At 29.4% G+C, this 19,442-nt stretch overlaps 3 protein-coding genes and 1 long non-coding RNA gene across 4 annotated transcripts; all 4 read left to right on the top strand.

The window, feature by feature from the left end:
- Positions 1–159: 159 nt before the first annotated feature.
- On the top strand, positions 160–4,275 carry LOC115714306 (carbamoyl-phosphate synthase small chain, chloroplastic). The gene is made up of 10 exons (XM_030642956.2): positions 160–534; positions 1,206–1,329; positions 2,058–2,146; positions 2,240–2,300; positions 2,393–2,460; positions 2,596–2,724; positions 2,806–2,912; positions 2,994–3,341; positions 3,662–3,827; positions 3,931–4,275. Exons 1-10 carry the CDS (start codon positions 393–395, stop codon positions 3,975–3,977), a joined length of 1,281 nt encoding a protein of 426 aa, XP_030498816.1. The 5' UTR covers positions 160–392; the 3' UTR covers positions 3,978–4,275.
- A 3,751-nt stretch (positions 4,276–8,026) lies between these two features.
- Positions 8,027–8,745, top strand: LOC115725704 (uncharacterized). Its single transcript, XR_004013442.2, has 2 exons — positions 8,027–8,283; positions 8,367–8,745. It is a non-coding gene; the product is annotated as an uncharacterized LOC115725704 (long non-coding RNA).
- An 869-nt stretch (positions 8,746–9,614) lies between these two features.
- LOC115712165 (methyl jasmonate esterase 1) lies at positions 9,615–11,147 on the top strand. The gene is made up of 3 exons (XM_030640412.2): positions 9,615–10,173; positions 10,270–10,401; positions 10,657–11,147. Exons 1-3 carry the CDS (start codon positions 9,742–9,744, stop codon positions 10,939–10,941), a joined length of 849 nt encoding a protein of 282 aa, XP_030496272.2. The 5' UTR covers positions 9,615–9,741; the 3' UTR covers positions 10,942–11,147.
- Positions 11,148–13,572: 2,425 nt separating this feature from the next.
- LOC115713763 (methyl jasmonate esterase 1-like) lies at positions 13,573–19,392 on the top strand. The gene is made up of 3 exons (XM_030642246.2): positions 13,573–14,016; positions 18,442–18,573; positions 18,961–19,392. The coding sequence occupies exons 1-3, from the start codon at positions 13,600–13,602 to the stop codon at positions 19,255–19,257; spliced, it is 846 nt and encodes a 281-aa protein (XP_030498106.2). The 5' UTR covers positions 13,573–13,599; the 3' UTR covers positions 19,258–19,392.
- Positions 19,393–19,442: the final 50 nt, after the last annotated feature.

Here is a 19,442-nt window from a genome sequence, read left to right as displayed (position 1 = left end):
TTTTAAAAAATTCCACCCCACAGTAAAAAAGAAAAAAAGTTTGAAATTTCAATTTGTGGTGTAAAAACACCTTTGCAAAAATACCATATTTTGACCCAAAACTTAAGCCCATTTCAGCAGGCCCAATAAGTAGGGTTTTATTCTTCATCTCATTTCCTTTTCTTCATTCACTCCCACTACTCCCTCTCTCTCTCTCTCTGTGTCACACTGTCACCGTTTCCCTCACTACCGGCGGCGCCGACTCACTCGCCGTCTCCGCCACCGTCTTTCTCAGTTCAAGGTTCATCCACTTGAAAGACTTAAGCTCAGCTGTTCGGCAATCCAATCCAGCTCAACGTCACAACCATTTTTTACTTTTATTTTTAGTGAGAGAAAGAAGAGAGAGAGAGAGAATGGCCACTGCTGGTGCTGCCATGTGCTTCACACTGAGCAAGCCCTCAACTGGCCTCTTCCCAAACTCATTCTCTTCTTCCTCCAACTCTTCAAGGTTTAGGGTTTTTACTGTCAAATGCTCTGCTGACATTTCCGCCCCTGGTACTATTTTTTTTTTTATTTCTCAAAATGTTTTGATGAAGTTGAAAAATCATGGAACTTAATTTGCTACTGTGATGATGACTAAATTTTAATTATGTAAATTTTGCATCATTGTACTAAAATCATATCACCAATTAGTTATCTATTCTCCATATCAATTCTATAAAATTTAGAAAACAAATTTGGTGTGATAGGAAGAGTTCAATCTCTACTCTTGTTATTATATGTATGCTGATAGAAGTGTTGTGTAAAAATAGACTTTTTATGTGGGAACCAATTTTTCAAAAAAAGATTATCTATCTTAAAACGTTCTTCAGGGGCAGTATAAATTCATGAGGCTATTTTGTAAATTTGACACGTTTATGTTAGTTTAGCTTAATTTTTGGAGGGGAAAACAGCCCATAATTGCTTTAGGTTTGGCAAATTGAAATGTATATACATGTATATATAATATATATGATTCTAAGTGTTTTGGTTATTTTTCCTCATTTATATAACCTTCTTCACAATTGGAAATATGCTTCTGACTTGTTGAAATTCGGAAGTGTAGCATCAGCTTCCTCTTGCTAATCACCTTGTAGTTTTTTTTCGTTTTACTTTTCACATTGTTGTCTGTATACTATATTGCATTATATTTTGTCTTATGCTCTTTTATGCTTTGGGCTTGGCAGAAAGACCTTGGAAGGTTTCAGATGCTAGATTAGTGCTTGAAGATGGTTCAGTATGGAAAGCTAAGTCCTTTGGTGCTTCGGGAACCCAAGTGGGTGAAGTGGTATTCAATACATCTTTAACTGGGTAAGATTATATTCATATGAGGAGACAAACAAAAAGGAAAATTGTATCATAATTGCTGTGTGTTGTTACCTTTGGCAAATGTGGTTTATTTCGTTGTTGGAAAGATAGATACGTCACTGAAGACCTAAAAATAATTTGTCTCTGACAGAAACTATTTTACTTTTACATAATAAGCTTCCTTTAATGGATGAAATGAGCTAGTCACCACCCAAATCTTTGATTGGTATTATTGTTTACTAACTTCAACTCAGGGCCACTAATATGTGGAAATTTCCTGGTCTTTTATAACGACTTTATTTATGATAATGCTCCTGCTAAATATATTTTTGAAAAAAAAAGTTCAATTTTTTTGGAGAGTAAATGATAACTATTTGTTCTGCAGAGTATATTGGCTTTAACATTAGTTGAGGTTAGACACTTCAGAAGATGTAAGTAAAGCTGTTGGAGTCAATGAAAATACATTTAAGCTAATTGTGATTGCCTCTGTTACACTCACCACCTCCTTAATGCAAATCTTGTGAATAATATTGAGGCTAGCAATGTTTGTTTCATCATTTATCTCTCTTTTGAGATTCAAGACATTTAATGCATGAACTGATGGCTGTATTGATCAAGGTAATCTTGCCAAAATTAAAGAGAAATAAGAGAGATTTTGTTTTTTAAACTCCATGAAACTTGAATAAATGGTGTTCTCTCTAGTTCATTACTAATATACCTTTCTATTGCAGGTATCAAGAAATTCTAACTGATCCTAGCTATGCTGGTCAGTTTGTCTTAATGACAAATCCACACATTGGAAATACTGGTGTAAATTTTGGTAGGTAGCTTTCTCTTAGTTTTTGTCTTTCACATGTTTGCACTTCATTGTCTCTTTGAACATAACTTCATATGTCAATTACATTTTTGACAGATGATGAAGAATCAACACAATGCTTTCTTGGTGGCCTTGTGATCAGAAGTTTAAGTATCAGGTACACTTTGTGACTTGCTGATTCAGCTGCTCCTTTTTCATAAATTGATAAAAAGAAGTTTCATGGACATGATGTATTTATTTTTTATGCAGTACTTCAAATTGGAGATGCAAGGAAACACTAGGTGATTATTTAGCAGAAAGGAACATCATGGGAATTTGTAAGTTAATTTCCCACAGAAACTTACATTTTAAGATTTTGCATTGGCGCTGAGTGGCATTTGGCTTATTATTAGTTATCCTTTTTCTTAGTAAATTCTGACTTCTTCTTATGATGCTTTTTGTTGACATGACAGATGATGTGGACACACGTGCAATTACCCGCAGATTAAGGGAAGATGGAAGCCTTATTGGTGTCTTGAGCACAGAAAAATCTAAAACAGATGAGGAACTATTGCAAATGTCGCGATCATGGGACATTGTTGGTATGATTTCGAACAATTAATAGAATGGTTTTCAATGAAAAAATCCCTCAATTCTTCAATTGATTTGTTTTGTTTTTGCAGGCATTGATTTAATCAGTGGTGTTTCATGCAAGGCCCCTTATGAATGGGTTGATGAAACAAATTCAGAGTGGGCTTTTAACTCTAGTCGAGATGGAGAAGCATTTCGTGTGAGTTGAAAAGGTTTTTGTTGAAATAATTTTACTGTTGCGAACTATCGGTAATTAACACTGAATTTTTTTGGACTGAAGGTTGTTGCATATGATTTTGGAATCAAGCATAATATCCTTAAGCGCTTAGCATCTTATGGCTGTAATATTACTGTTGTGCCATCAACGTGGCCAGCATCTGAGGTGTTAAAGTTGAATCCAGATGGGGTGCTGTTCAGCAATGGTCCTGGAGACCCATCAGCAGTTCCCTATGCTGTTGAAACTGTAAAGGAAATAATTGGAAAGGTTCCTGTTTTTGGGATCTGCATGGGTCATCAGCTGCTTGGCCAGGCCTTAGGTGGTAAAACCTTTAAAATGAAGTTTGGTCACCATGGAGGAAATCATCCAGTTCGTAATCTACGTAGTGGTCATGTTGAGATTAGTGCTCAGGTATGTATCTTTCAAAATTGGTCGGATAAAGTCATGTTGAGAGTAATTCAATATCAGCCATTTACTTCATTCTTCAGTGGCTTCATAAAAAACATGGAGATAATGTGTAGGTATTGAAGTCAAATTAAGAAATTTCCGTCCAAGATTCAATAGTTGGCTCATTCTTAAAGGAATGAACAAGCTGACATTCCTTAGAAAAATTACCTTAGGCCTAGTCTAAGGCCTGAACTAGGAGCAATAAATATGTACTATATATGTGACTTGGTGCTTAGCTATGAACTGAAATATTTCCTATTTCATGGGTATTGAATTTTTCTCAGAATCACAACTATGCGGTGGACCCTGCATCACTGCCAGAAGGTGTTGAAGTCACTCATGTAAATCTCAACGATGGAAGCTGTGCTGGTCTTGCTTATCCTGCTAAAAACATTATGTCTCTTCAGTATCACCCTGAAGCATCACCAGGGCCTCATGATTCAGACAATGGTAATGAAAATATAATATATATATATATATATAATCAAGCTTTTGTAAAAATTCTAAAGAGTGATTTTATCTATGAAACTGACAAAGGTGAGTTTGTTTACAGCTTTTAGAGAATTCGTGGAGCTAATGAAGAAAACAAGACATGCTTAAAAGAGAACATCTAGTGTTTGTGTGATTGATTTATGTTGAGGTGGGAAAAGGCTCACCATTATTTCAAGGCTCTTATGTGGAGAGTAGCAGTAGAGAAAGAATGGTTTACTTTCTCTGTTTTTCTTTTCTTTTTTCCGGTCAACAATTTTTTTGCTTGTATTGAAAAAATAGTAGAGATAAAACAACTTAATTTGGTCCTTAATAATTATGGTCAGTTGTAACATTGTAGTTTGTTTGCTTGTATTAAGTGACATTGGATAAGGATTAACATGAATTATTATAAAACATTATTAGCCAAGTGAGAGGTTGTTTTGTTTTGGTTTGTGCATGATTAAGTCATAGCTATTTGCTGTGTTTTTTTTCTTTTGAAAGGTACTATTTGCTTTGACTTTGTAATTATGATAGTTTTTTAATTAACCTATTAATTTTTTTTATTTAAAAAAACTTAGTTATAATATGATACGCCTGCTGGCGACAATGCACTCAGTCACACGTGTGGTCAAACTATTAGCTTTAACAGGGGACACTAATGAAAATAGAAATAATAAGAAAATTATAATTGAATAAAATTTATAATTTATAATGGAAAAAAAGATAAATAGTTTTTTTTTGTTATTATTATTATTATTTCATTTTGTACTGTGGGATGGTTTTTCTTTTTATTTAGAGGTGGAATAGTTATTTTATTAAAATAGTGGAAAAGTTATTTAATTAAAACAATATTCTAATACTTTAGTAACGTTGAACTTGAGCTTTTTTTTTCTTCATCGCGTTTCTATGACATTGCATGCTATTTTCTATATTAATGATGCATTTTGAATTCTTTTTAGTTATTTGAAGTTCATAATTTGTTAGTTTCTCTCAATATTATATAGGGTTGTACATAAATTTGTGTAAACCGTCTAATCCGAATAATCCGGCCAAATTAAAACGAGATAACTCCATGAAAAATGTAAACCGAAAAACTCGACGAAAATATAATCCGCTCAATCTTTATATTGAGCAGGTTGAAAATAATATCACAACCTAGAAACTGAAATTCTAGAATATAGTGTGCCTATATATAACTGAAATTCTTGGTTTATGAGAAATTCATGAGTGACTTTTTATTTTTATTTAATAAAATAATAAAATATTATTTATATATAATAAAATAATAATAAAACAAATCTCATTAATATTTGAATTGATATTTAAACTGATATTCTAGAATCACAACCTATTTAAAAAGAAAACAACCGTAGTTCCTATTCTGCTATTTCCTCTTTCACCTCGTTTGCTTGTATGCTCTCGTTGCCCCTTACAAATCATAATGGTACATGTTATTTTTATGTTTTGATCTCATCTTAGGGATAGAAAAAGAATTCCATGATTTTATTTATCTATTTTTTTATTATTTTTTTTTTTTACCGAACACTTGTGCTTTTTAGGTTTTTAGGTTTTTCTTATTGATTTTGTGGCTTTTTCTTTCTCTAACACTTTATTGTGAGTATCTTTGAGTGATGATTTAAGCTTTTCCACTTTCAATGAAAACGAAGCTAAGTTTCCTGACTCGGAGAAAAAGAAAAAAATAATCAGTAAATAGGTGAACAAAACCGTCGACCTAAGCACACAGACCAAGAGCTGCGGACCATCACTGCCATCATTTCGGATAAAACTTTTGTCAAAAACTAATTTTACAGATATTATTATTAGTATTACAAACAAAACAATTCCCTTACAATATAATCGCAAGCAAAACAACCTTACTTTTCCACTGAATTACCTTTAATACCACTTTGGATTTTCCTGTGGACTTTTCTTTAATTTTCACCTACGTTTTAATAAGATTATTCAATAATATCTTTTAATATATATATATATATAAAAATTATTAATAAAATCTACAAATAAGAAGTCTTTTTTAGGATAAATGTCCCCAAATTATTTATTATTTGAATTCAGTTTCTAAGAATCACAGTATATTCAGTTTCTATTATTATGTGAACTGAGACTAATTAAATAATAATAAAAAAAAAGTCTAACCTGATTATAGAGTTCACATTTATTTAGTCTAATGAAATATACTGATGTAATTTTTAAAAAATTAAATAGTTTTACATGCCTTTCATAATAAAAAAAGTCTAACCTGATTATAGAGTTCACATTTATTTAGTCTAATAAAATATACTGCAGAGGTGTAGTTTTTAAAAAATTAAATAGTTTTACATGCCTTTCATAAGTTGATTTTTTAATTAAATAAATTATGCACACCATGTCTAATCATCTTACATGAAAATACATTACTGTTTGCAGGAACACTGCCGCTTTGTCGACACTACCATATTCAATTTATCAATGAAAAAATGGATAATCCAGATATATGCGGACCCGGCTAGAATGAAAAGTGCAAAATACAAAAATTACACTATTGTCTCTATCAAAGAAAATAAAAATTGAAATCCACCAATGACTATCATTAGTTTTCTTATCTACAATTTTTAGACTAATGCTATCTTCAATTATCAACAATTTAGAGATTGATTTTTAATTTTCTTTTTATCTTACCCTCATTTAAGTATGTTTCTTTAAGTATTGGAACATCAATTTTTAGTTTATTTTTGGATTAACTTAAGAACATATGTAAATCATTAAGCTTTCTTAAACACTAATATATTCCATTCAGTATTCAATAATAATCTCACTTTCGAATAACATAGAAAAAACCTAACATAAAATTTAATATCCGTGCCTCACACGTAATTTTTTGCTAGTATATATATATACATGTTTTTATTATATATAATCTATATATTATATAATTTATATACATATTTATAAAAATAAAAAATTCAAACTACTATATTTTTTTCTTATGACGGATGATTTGAACTTTAAATTTATCTCATTATCACAATAACTAAAATATAACAATGTGAAAAAAAAAATAAACATTAGTGCTCAGGTTGAATTTTTTTTTTTTTTTCTTAATTGAACGGGTTGAACTTAGATTTTTGTAACCCTATCTTTACATTGGGTTAAATAAAATATAACCCACACCGACCAAACTGATCGACGTAGACCTCTAATATTATCATTTAATAATGCAATTTCTTTGTTACTGGTGCATGTTTTAAAATCAAAAGGATAAGCCCACAGACTTTTTTAAGGTTAATACTTATTCAAATATGGAAACCAAAAATGTGACGAAATAATCATCGTATCATATAATTTTGCTATGTCCGTACGTAATTGAGACCACATATACAGGATAATGTTTAATAAATTGACTTAAACTTCAGCAATTATTATATTTGCCAACTATATAATTATATACTATACTGTATATACCAATGCCATAAAAAATCATTTGCGTTAGCCATGACCACATTTTCTGTTTGATCATCACTTAATTAAATATATATAGAAAAAATTTAATTGTCGGCAGCCGTACTTATTAATTATATACCAAAAAATATGATTTAAACATTTACTACACGCTAATAATTTACTGTTTTAGTATAATAGTTACTGTTAATGCTATAGTATTATATAAAAAAGTTATACAATTTTACAAATACTGAAAACATAAATACACCTAAACTTATACAAAATTGACAATTCACAATAATAATTATTAATTATTACTCTCTAAATATAATATATATATTATTAGAAATTTAGGTAGTACGTAGACTTTTCTAAAAAGTAGTTCGGGGTAGATTTTACAGTATTAAGAAAACTTTATTAGTCAATTTGTTTTGGGATATTGGCGGCTAAACCACCTGAACTTTACGGTTTGTAACACTTAACCACAAAAACTGAATTTTTGGCGGCTAAACTACCTAAACCCTGGTTCCGTTTTGCTCTGCACACCTCCGTCCAAAAATTACAGTTAAGTGCCACGGTGGACTGTCCACGTGTACGCACTTGTACACGTGGCAAATTTTTAGTGGTCCACGTAATTTTATTTTTTAAAAAATAATTATAAATATTTAAAAAAATTAAAAAAAAAAAACAATTTATAAAAATTAAAAAAAAATCTATTTTTTTTTTCTTTTTTATTTTTATTCTCTTTTTCTTTTTCTTTTTCTCTTTCTCTTTCTTCTGGAATCTCCACAGAGAACCCCTTCTTCTTCTTCTTCTCTCACCAAGACCCTCCATAACCCACAAACCCAGAAACCTATGATCAATGCATAGTTTATCAGCGCGAGGCAATTAGGGTTTTTCAGTATATAAAACCTAACATCGGCACCTACTTCTTCTAACTGCTTTCACACTCTCTTTCGAAGATCCGCCGATAAATCCCCAAGTAAAAACCTTAGAGGTTCTATCTCTTCTTCAAAGTTCTTAACTATTGGTTTTGATGGGATTGTTATGGATGATCTAATGTTTTATTCTGTGTTGCAGGGCAGGAAGCAATGGCCACCGTACCTGGGCAATTGATCTGGGAGATCGTTAAGAGCAACAACTCATTTCTCGTGAAGCAATTCGGGAGAGGTAACGCAAGTGTGCAGTTCAGCAAGGAGAGCAACAACTTGTGCAATCCCAACTCGTACAACTTCAGCCTTTTTATTTGATTATGTTGCTCATTGTTTGGTTCACGAGATTTATTTTTGTTGAACTCTTCTTCTTCGTTTGCGTTTGTTTTATGATTTAATATCTTTTGTTTGTCAATTCGTAGAGTACTGGAAACTCCTAATTATGTTTGATGAGATCTTAAACCTGTTTGTCATATAATGTTCAAATAATGAATGTGGTTAATGATAAGAAAGTTTATTTGATGAAATGTAAATTCTTTTATTTTTTGCTTTTATTGTTTTGAGTTCAAAGCTGGAACATTTGGTTATTCGAAATATTTTTAGATGAGCCCAGAAGGTGGAGGGTCTGGGTAGGGAATGGAGTGGTGGCGATGGAAGGTTTCTGGGTTTGTGGGTTATGGAGGGTCTAGGTGAGAGAAGAAGAAGAAGAAGGGGTTCTCTGTCGAGATTCCAGAAGAAAGAGAAAGAGAAAAAGAAAGAAAAAGAAAAAGAAAAAGAAAAAGAGAAAGAGAAAAAAGAAAGAAAAAGATTTTTTTTTTTTAATTTTTATAAATTGTTTTTTTTTTAATTTTTTTAAATATTTATAATTATTTTTTAAAATTAAAATTACGTGGACCACTAAAAATTTGCCACGTGTACAAGTGTGTACACGTGGACAGTCCACCGTGGCACTTAACTGTGATTTTTGGACGGAGGTGTGCAGAGCAAAACGGAACCAGGGTTTAGGTAGTTTAGCCGCCAAAAATTCAGTTTTTGTGGTTAAGTGTTACAAACCGTAAAGTTCAGGTGGTTTAGCCGCCAATATCCCATTTGTTTTATAATCATGTAATTATTTATGACTATTTTGTAAATTTTAAAATTTTTTAAATAATTTATAATGTTCAAAATTAAATTTAAACAATTATTTAATTACCACTAATATAAAAAAAATAATCAGTCATGTAATAAAATAAGTAAATTTTATTTTCAGCATTATAAATTAGTCATTTTTTTTTTTAAACTTAAAAATAATACTAAATAACTATAACATACACAATTATAAAAAAAACCTTATTAAAAAATGATTCGAAGACTTTATAGGAATCATTCATTTAAGGGGTGTACTATAGATTTAGACAGAGGTAGGTAAAACTTCTAATATATATAAATAGAAGCATATACAAAATAGTTATCATAATTAATAAGTTGCATAGATAGGAAAAGATTAATAATAGCCACATATATTTATCATCCAATATCTAACCATGAAGTACTGCATGATTGTAGTACTTTTAATTATTCTATCACCAAACCCAAACGTTAATGGTAGAAAGAGCAAAAGTAGTCATCATTTTGTGTTGGTTCATGGTGCTGCTCATGGAGGGTGGTGTTGGTACAAAGTGGCTACTCTCTTAAAATCCACAGGTCACAATGTCACAGCAATAGATCTCACAGCCTCAGGAATCAACCCAATACAAGTCAACCAAATCAACGGTTCAGTGGTTGACTACAATAAACCATTGATGGATTTCATGGGTACTCATAATATTAACAAAGTGATTTTAGTGGGCCATAGTTTAGGTGGTCTCAGCATATCCCTTGCTATGGAGAGTTTTCCTCATAAAATTTCAGCTGCAGTTTTTGTCTCTGCTTCTATGCCTGGTCTTAACCTCACTTTTCTCAATATATTCCAAGAGGTACTAATATCTAATAATATAATCATTATATATACATTCTAATTAATATAATATTATTATCTCTGTAATTAATTAGTTTAAATTAACATTTTACAGTTTTCAAGAAGATCGGGTTCTTTTTTGGATTCAAAATTCATATTTGGGAATGGTCCTAATAACCCAGCAACAGCTTTAGTTTTTGGGCCTAATTATTTGGCAACAAAGATGTACCAGCTTTCTCCACCAGAGGTAATAATAAGGAAATTATATTGAGGAAATTACACTCTATCATTTTTACTCTTTTTTTAAATATTATACCAATTTTACCTCTGTCACTTCAAGATATTCTCCATTCTCCATGTAACTCTCTTATGAAAAGGTATTTTGGGTACAATACATATAAAAAAAGAGGTATGTTTCAATTAAATATAAAATTAAAGGTAAATTTGATCAATTAATTAATAAAAATGGTATTTTTCAACTAGGATTTTTTGATTGATCCAGGATTTGGTTCTTGCTGGGTCATTAATGAGGGCTTGGCCTTTGTTTAATAATGAGTTGGTGATGAAACAAGTAAAACTGAGTAAGGAAAGGTATGGATCAGTTGATAGAGTTTTTATTGTGTGTGATCAAGACTTAACAGCCGATGAGAGTTTTCAAAGGTGGATGATTGAGAGGAACCCACCTCACCAAGTCAAACTCATTAATGGGACTGATCATATGGTTATGATCTCTAAACCACTTAATCTCTTTACTCACCTTTTGGAGATTGCAGAAACATATTATTAAGTTTTAATTTAAATATAAATATAATTGCTTCAAATATTTATGTAATATTAATACTATTGTTAATACTTGAAATGAAATAATTGATAGATATCTATGTTTTATGTTGTTGTGTGTGTTTGAAATAATAATAAATAGAAGAAATTATATTATATACTCATTATATTTTATATATATTTTTATTTTATTTTTATATTCTTTAAGATATACTCATTTTTATAAATGATGTATCTATTATACTTCTTAAGTTAATATAAATTATATGTTAGACTTACTCACTCACAAAATTAGTTATATTTTAATAAAATATAGTATCTAAATATTTTTAATTAATAGATATAAAAGAGAAGTATTCCTCAATCGATCTCTCAAAATTTTACCAACTCTCTCCACCCGAAATAAGATGCACAAATTAATTTATTATTTATTTGATTACATTATTAATTAATATTAATTTAAATTAATTATGTATAGTATATGTAATATTGGGGTTAATACTAATTAATTAATAAAAATGTATATTATTAATCTATTCACGATTTGGTGCTTGGCTTGATTGGCGAGAGCTTATGATACATTTAGTAACGAAGAATTGTTAAATAAATAAGGGTAATAATATTATTTTTGACCCTTTTTGTAAAAGTTATTAATAAAAGGATCCTGAGCTCAATTTTTAATAATTTTATTATTTAATATAATTAACTTTAAGACAATTTCTAAGATACAGAAAATGTAATTAGTTTTGTCATAACATCTCTAGATTTGGTTATTATTAAGTTTTATTTTGACAAAAAATCAATTTAGGGTCTTATGTGTAAAATTTTAAAAAATACAAGGCCCATTTTATCATTTAACAAGACAGATAGTACAATTAGTAATTTTTGCAAAACACAAAGTTTAAAATGTTATTTACCTAATAAACAACTAAAATTGACGAAGGAGAAATATGGATCACTGAGAAGAGTTTATATCGCGTGCGACCAAGACCATACTATCGAGGAGAGTTTGCAGAGGTGGATGATTGAGAGGAATCCATGAAGTGATGATCATCTATGGAACTCATCACATGGTTATGTTCTCTAAGCCACTCAAGCTCTTTTTTCCCACCTACAAGAGATTGCACACAAACATTATTAATTTATTAATTAATGTTATTATATTATATATATAATACCATGATTGATCATTTTAGTATTTGTGAAAAGTTCTAATAAGTCCAATATAAATTTTTCGTATTTTTTAATTATTTGTATATAAAGTTGTAATCGATCTTTTAAATTTTGGACATTTGGCTTGGGAGATTTACAAAAATATTGGAGAAATGAGAAAGTTTGGATTCATATGACATTTAAATGTAAATTTAATTAATGTATCAAATATGATATTTTTTTTTTTTAAAAAAAAACTTAAAAATATGGGATGATAAATCATTATAGTTTTTTTTAGATGAAATATTATCAAATTTATTGAATAAATTAGCATTCTGAATACAAAAGATGTAAGAGTTCACTAGAAATAGAAAAATCAAAAATGCTAAGATCAGATTGATACCGAAAATGTCTAGCAACATAATGTGCTACTCGGTTTGTTGATCGTCTAATGAAAAATAAATTAACATGTCAATCAATATCTAATCTGCACACACTACAAAAAATCTCATTTTTAGTCATAACAAAATTTGTAACTAAACGTGAAAAAGTTGTGACTAATTATAAATTATCATTCTTATGTTGTGATTAAAAGATCCGTGGCTAAAGGTATTAGTTAGTCACAAAAATTACAATTTGTTGTGACTAAATGTATTTTTAGTCACAATACTTGTTGTGACTAAAACTAAATTAGTGACTAATTGTATCTAAATACTATGTTTTAGTCACAAGTAATATTTTATTGTGAGTAAAAGTCACATTTAGTCACACAAAAATTATGTTGTGACTAAAAAATTGTCACTAAAAATAACAGTTTTTTTTTTTGAAGTGACAAGTACAAATTTAAAATTTTTTTAATTCAATCTAATTAATCTATATAACTACAAATATTTATATATACTTTCCAAATTGAATTAAATTAAATTATACCAATTGAATTTAACCATTTATTTTATGAAATAGATACTAGTACAAAATAGGAAAGCCAACATATAAAATGTAGTATACAAACCAATAAAGAGAATAAGATTACACGGGTGTTATTAATTAATTGGCAGACTAATAAGAAAATAAGAAATGATTTTTGTTTTGCTTGTTTCATTCATTATATGCATTCGAATATGCACGGTATTTATTACAAAATATTAATTAAAATCCGACATTTACAAGGAAATATAGACCTATTATACAATATTTATATACATTGTTATATAAGATGGAAAATATATTGTTATATAATTGTCTCAAAAAGTTAAAAAAGATGTGATATATTCGATACAATATTTAGTATTATATATGATCCCAATGTAAAATAGTAAAAGTTGGTACAAAATTTCAAATATATAAAAATAATATTTTTTTCATATATATATATATACATATTATATTTTATTTGTGATAGCTAAAAAGACGTTTCTCATATTATAACAACAAATGCATGCACATTAATTAGCATATATAACTTATTATATATACACACAAAATCTAGAATCTAATAATTATTGTAGTAATCATGTCAACAATATTGCCAAGTAATGATGATGAAAATACCAAAATTATTAGTAGTAGTCATTTTGTGTTGGTTCATGGGGCTGGTCATGGAGCTTGGTGTTGGTACAAAGTGGCCAATTTATTACAATCCACAGGTCACAAAGTCACAACAATAGATCTCACAGCCTCAGGAATCAACCCTATCCAAGTCACCCAAGTCAACGGTTCATTGGTTGACTATGCTAAGCCGTTGATGGATTTCATGGCGTCTCTGCCGTCATCCGAGGCGGCGGAGAAGGTTGTTCTGGTGGGCCACAGTTTGGGTGGGCTCAGCATATCCCTTGCTATGGAGAGCTTTCCTCATAAGATTTCAGCTGCAGTATTTGTTACTGCTTTGATGCCTGGTCCTAATCTCACCTATCATAACATATATCAAGAGGTATATATAAATATATTTTAGTAATTTGTAGCCTAATATTTAAAGTTTAACTTTGAGTTGAAGATACCTAAATTTAATTTTTAATATATATGATTAATATCTTAGTTATATTTATAGAGTATCTATCTGTTAAGTGTCAAGTTAAAATCTACATGTCATTTTTTTATTAGTAAATTGTTTTAAATAAAAAATAAAAATTAAGGTGGCGTTTGGTAACATTTTTTTAATCAGTTTTCTGTTTTTAAAAGTGGAAAAGTGAAAATATTTTTTCAAAAACATGTTTTATAAAACTGTTTTTACTTTTCAATTTTATAATTAGAAATCAAAATTTTTAAAACAAAAAAAATCACTTTCAATATTTTTTTAAACAGTTTTTTTTTCTTATCAATCTTTTGGATTACAACCAGACCCGGACCCAAATCCCCTCCTCACGGCCTTGGCGCTGAACCCGGCTTCTGACCCGAACCCGAATCCAACCCCGGATCTTGACCCGACTTAAATAAAATCAAAAAATAAAAATGAAAATGAACTTTACAGAACACACTTTTGTTTTCTGTTTTTAAAATTGAAAAACAAAAGTAGTTACCGAACGCATTTGTTTTTTAAAAATAAATTTTTTAAAAACAAAAATTTACTTTCATTTTGTGATTAAAAAAATTAAAAAACAAAAGTGTTACCAAACGGCACCTAAATTAAATGATATGGATCAATCGAGGATTGCCACATAGCCATGAACTTGATACTTAATTGTCAGGGTACTACGAAAGTTCAAGAAATATAACTTTAAGTATTATTACCATAAAAATTAAACTTGAATATTTATTTACAACCAAAAATTAAAATTAAATATTTATATCGTAAATTACTCTAAAATTTTTAATTTAAGTTCATAACATTATTATATATGATTGTTGAATTAGGCTTCAATCGTATAATTTTCTTACAATGATAAAAATTATTAAATTGATCAGAATTTAGGGTGCTTTTATTACAATGCATTTTTTAAAAAGGATACATTAATACATTTTTTACTATTTTGATATTTAGAAGAATTTTTTAGTCTAATTTTTTTCATATTCATATACATTATAGTTATTTAAGATATCTTACAAAATTTTAAAAAATTCAAAATAATTTACAACATAGAAAGCAGTGTTCAAACAGTCTATTACGCGTATAAAATAAAATAGTAACGTACATGTGCAATATACTGTTTGAACCCTGTTTTCGACGTGTGAAATTTTTTTGAATTTTTTAAAATTTTTCAAGATGTCTTAAATAATTATAACGTATATGATCATGAGAAAAATTTGACTAAAAATTTATTTGAATATTAAAATAAATAAAAGTGCATCGGTACATCATTTTTTTAAAAAATTGCATTATAAAATTTTCCGTTAATTTAATGGCTGAAACTATTTTGTTTTAAATGTCCTGAAACAAAAAAATTAAAACACCACCATATATATAATTTGTTTTAACATAAATTTTAACTTTCTTTAACTACTAATAAAAATAATAATTAAAAAAAACTCTTACTAATAAAAAATGGTCATTAAACTAGCGTATGTTATCATTAAAAAGTTTGTCACTTAAGTTTGTTTGTTACGTTGTATTAATTAGGTCGCATTGTATTTTATTATATTAAATTGGATTATATATATTATATTTTTATATAATATTATGTTAAATTTTAATTTATACTAAAATATTTTATATTTAGGTGTCCATAAAAATCAATACCATATAGTTTTATAGAAAAATATTACATGAAATACAGTTTAATATACTATATAATAGATACGATATAATACGGTGTACCAAACGAACCCTAAAAGTATTAACTATCCATATAAAGATCTTTGACTAAAATTTTTCGTTGAAATTTGGCATCTAAATATTATTTTTTAGTAGTAAGTAATTGTGACTAAAGCTGATATTACTTTATTCACATATGTATATATGTTGTGTGACAAAAAGAAATATTTGTCACTAAATAGTTTTTTTTTATTGGTATTTGCTTAATATATATATTTATTGAATCATGGAAGAAATTTTTATTCAAACAATCACCAAATAAGATACAAAATAGAGTTGAAACCCACACAACCTTAATAATTGTTTATCAAGAAAATTACATCTTTCTTTCTAGCTTTAAACTCAGAAAAATTACAGCAGCTAACTCTAGCTTTTAAAAGCTAAGCTTAATCATCGAACTAATGGCCTTGATTGAACCCCATACACATTTAAAGACACACTTGTTCCTATTACACCAAATGTTATAAACAATAGCCGCAGCCACAGTTGAAGTTATAGCTTCAATTAGACCATTTCGGGGGCCATTCAATCTGTTCAACCAAGCATCAAGATTCAAGGGCCAATCAAAATGACCCATCCAACAAACAAGTGATTTCAAGAATACTTTCTTAGAGAAAATACAATCAAAAAATAGATGAGAATGAGACTCTTGAACCTCAATACAAACCAGGCAAAGAGAAGAATCCACCTGAATAGTTCTTGCCAATGAATCTCGAGTGAGAGCAAGTTCTCATTAAGAGTCTGCCATAAGATAAAGTGGTGTTTAGGGACTTTGAACTTGTGCCAAACATCTTTGTAGTAGGAGAATTTTGAAACTGAGAGGAGGGAGTTGTAGAAATTCTTAGCCTTGAAAACACTTGTCTTTCCCGCCTCAATTAGCTCTTGTTTGTTGATCTTATCTTTAAGATTAATAAACTTCCTGAACTACCAACTAGTATCTTTACTTGGACAACAAGACCAAAACTCTTCGTTCTTCATAAAAATTGCATTCACCCATCTTATCCAAAGACAATCTTTTTTAGTAGACAACACCCATATGTACTTGGCCATAAGAGCTACATTCCATTTTTTGCCTTTTCTAAACCCAATAACGCCAAAGTCTTTGGGTAAACAGACTTTTTCCCAGGAGGCTAAATGAAGTTTGCTTCGAGTACTAGAGCTACCCCAAAGGAAAATTCTGTAGATTGTTTATCAATTTCCTTCGCAACTTTCTGGGATAAATTGAAGATGTTCATCCAATAGTTTCGAATACTCAACAAAATAGAATGAATGAGATGAGCTCTTCCTATAAAAGAGAAATGACGACTTTCTCAGCCATCTAGCTTCTTTTGAATCTTGTTAATAATTTCCAAATAAACACTCTTCCATACTTACAATATCCAACATATGCCTTTTAGTCTCTATAGTGATGCCTCCAAAATAAATAGAAGACTTTGACTTATTAGCAAAGAAACCCGTGGCTTTACAAAAATTAGTGAAAGTCTGTGGCTTTACAAAAATTATTGAAATCAAAGAGACTCAAAGGAAAATTTTGTAGAGTTTATCAATTTTTTTCGCAACTTATGAAGGTAAAATAAAGATGTTCATCCAATAATTTTAAATACCCAACAAAATAAAGACTCAAACGATTTTTTAAGCCATGCAGTTTCTTTTGAATCTTGTCAATAATTTCCCCACAATTAGAAGATTTTAACTTAGTAGGTTAAAGATTTGTCAGGTCCCGTTCTTCTACCTTGTACCTCACCTTGACTCCCACATTAATATGATATTGTCGGCTTTGGGCCTAAGCCCTCACGGTTTTATTTTTGGGTACCTTCCCAAAAAAACCTCAGTATCCATCCTTATATACCCATAATTCTCACTATGATATCAACTCCTAAATTTCCCTAAATTCGTTTGATAATCCCTCAAACACATGAAAAGGGGATGAGCTCCAAGAACAACATAGATGACCGAGCTTTTCCAGTAAGAGGCCTCGACTTCAACCTCATTCACATCAATTTTAGCAATTATCTAATCACCCTATTTGATTGGCTTAGTAAAATTAAGCTTAATAGAGGGAGTCCTTATCTGATTAACCTTGAATTCGGTCCAAGCATCCTTCGCTAATGATTGAAAGTCCTTCACCTCAACTTCCTCTGTCCGGGATCGAATTCCGAATCTAATCAGATAAATTTCATTGGAAAGCCCCAAATCTATCCCAATTATGACTGAGTACTGTGAAAATCCTCAGTCTAGCTAGCTTCTTCCACATTGTGCTGGATCGGAGGGAGCTCCTATTCCGTCATGATGAAGCCAATAGTCTAAATCTCAAGCTTCTGAAGTTCCTTCTTCCTCCTTCCCATGGAGAGAAAAAAACATTGCACGGTTCTTTATTTTTTGCTTAATATGTTTCATTTAGAGAATCATACTAATTAACAATGAGGTTTAATAGTTGATGCATATTATAATTTATATAATTGAAACACAAATTATAATAAATTATAATGAACATTGGGTTAAAAAAAATTCCTAGACCAACTTTTTTAGTTTAAACAAAATTTGAAATAGATAGAGTATCATGATTTATATGCTCTACTAATGGAGTGGATTTCTTTTGAGATACAGAATACACGAAGATTTGGTTCACCTATGGATTCAACATTTATATATGGTCAGGGTCCAAATAACCCTCCAACTGCTGTACTTTTTGGCCCAAATTTATTGGCATCAAAATTTTACCAGCTCTCTCCACCAGAGGTAGATATTATATTAAGAATAATTATGGTATAAGTACTTAAAATTTTATGTTTGTTTATTAAGTTAGTAAAATTGTAATTTTTTTCTAATCTAGTTAATACAGACTTTATTTTGAATTTATGAAAATAAAATTTAGAGATAACTGACACTACGTATTTCTGTTCAGACTTAATAATTTAGTAGTGTTTTATTAAAAATTACAATTTTACAAATATTTAGTATTCATGTTGTTTAAAATAATTATTAAATTTATACCGCTTATAAAATTAAAATTTTAAATATTTATGTTACTATTTACTTATTATATTTTTGCCATTTGCGTTTAATTAATTGCTAATTATGTTAATTAATAATATTTCATTATTAATCAATGTGGTTAATAAGCAGGATTTGGTGCTTGCCCTGACATTGTTGAGACCTTATGATCAGTTTAGTAATGAAGAATTGTTTAGTGAACAACTAAAACTTACTAAAGAGAAATATGGGAGGGTAAGAAGAGTTTTTATCGTGTGCGACCAGGACTATGTTATCGAGGAGAGTATGCAGAGGTGGATGATTGAGAAGAATCCACCTCATGAAGTGATGGTCATCAATCAAACTGATCACATGGTTATGTTCTCTAACCCACTCATGCTCTTTTCCCATCTCGAACAAATTGCATGCACACCAAATATTCTTACTTAATTAGTAATGTAATATATAAATGTACTTTTTTTTTTGTGTTTTAAATGTGTGGTCATGCATATTTTAAATTAGATATTTAATTTAAAACTAGCATGTAATTTGAAATTTACTAATAAATTTTATTTTTAGACGTGATCCCGTAAACTAATAGCAAGATTGTTTATAAAAATTATGTGTGTATTTAT

The sequence above is a fragment of the Cannabis sativa genome, chromosome 4, assembly GCF_029168945.1.
Source record: "Cannabis sativa cultivar Pink pepper isolate KNU-18-1 chromosome 4, ASM2916894v1, whole genome shotgun sequence".
In the NCBI taxonomy this organism is placed as follows: Eukaryota; Viridiplantae; Streptophyta; class Magnoliopsida; order Rosales; family Cannabaceae; genus Cannabis; species Cannabis sativa.
The sequence above is the reverse complement of the archived record's forward strand: the minus strand, read 5'-3'. Positions and strand labels throughout refer to the sequence as shown.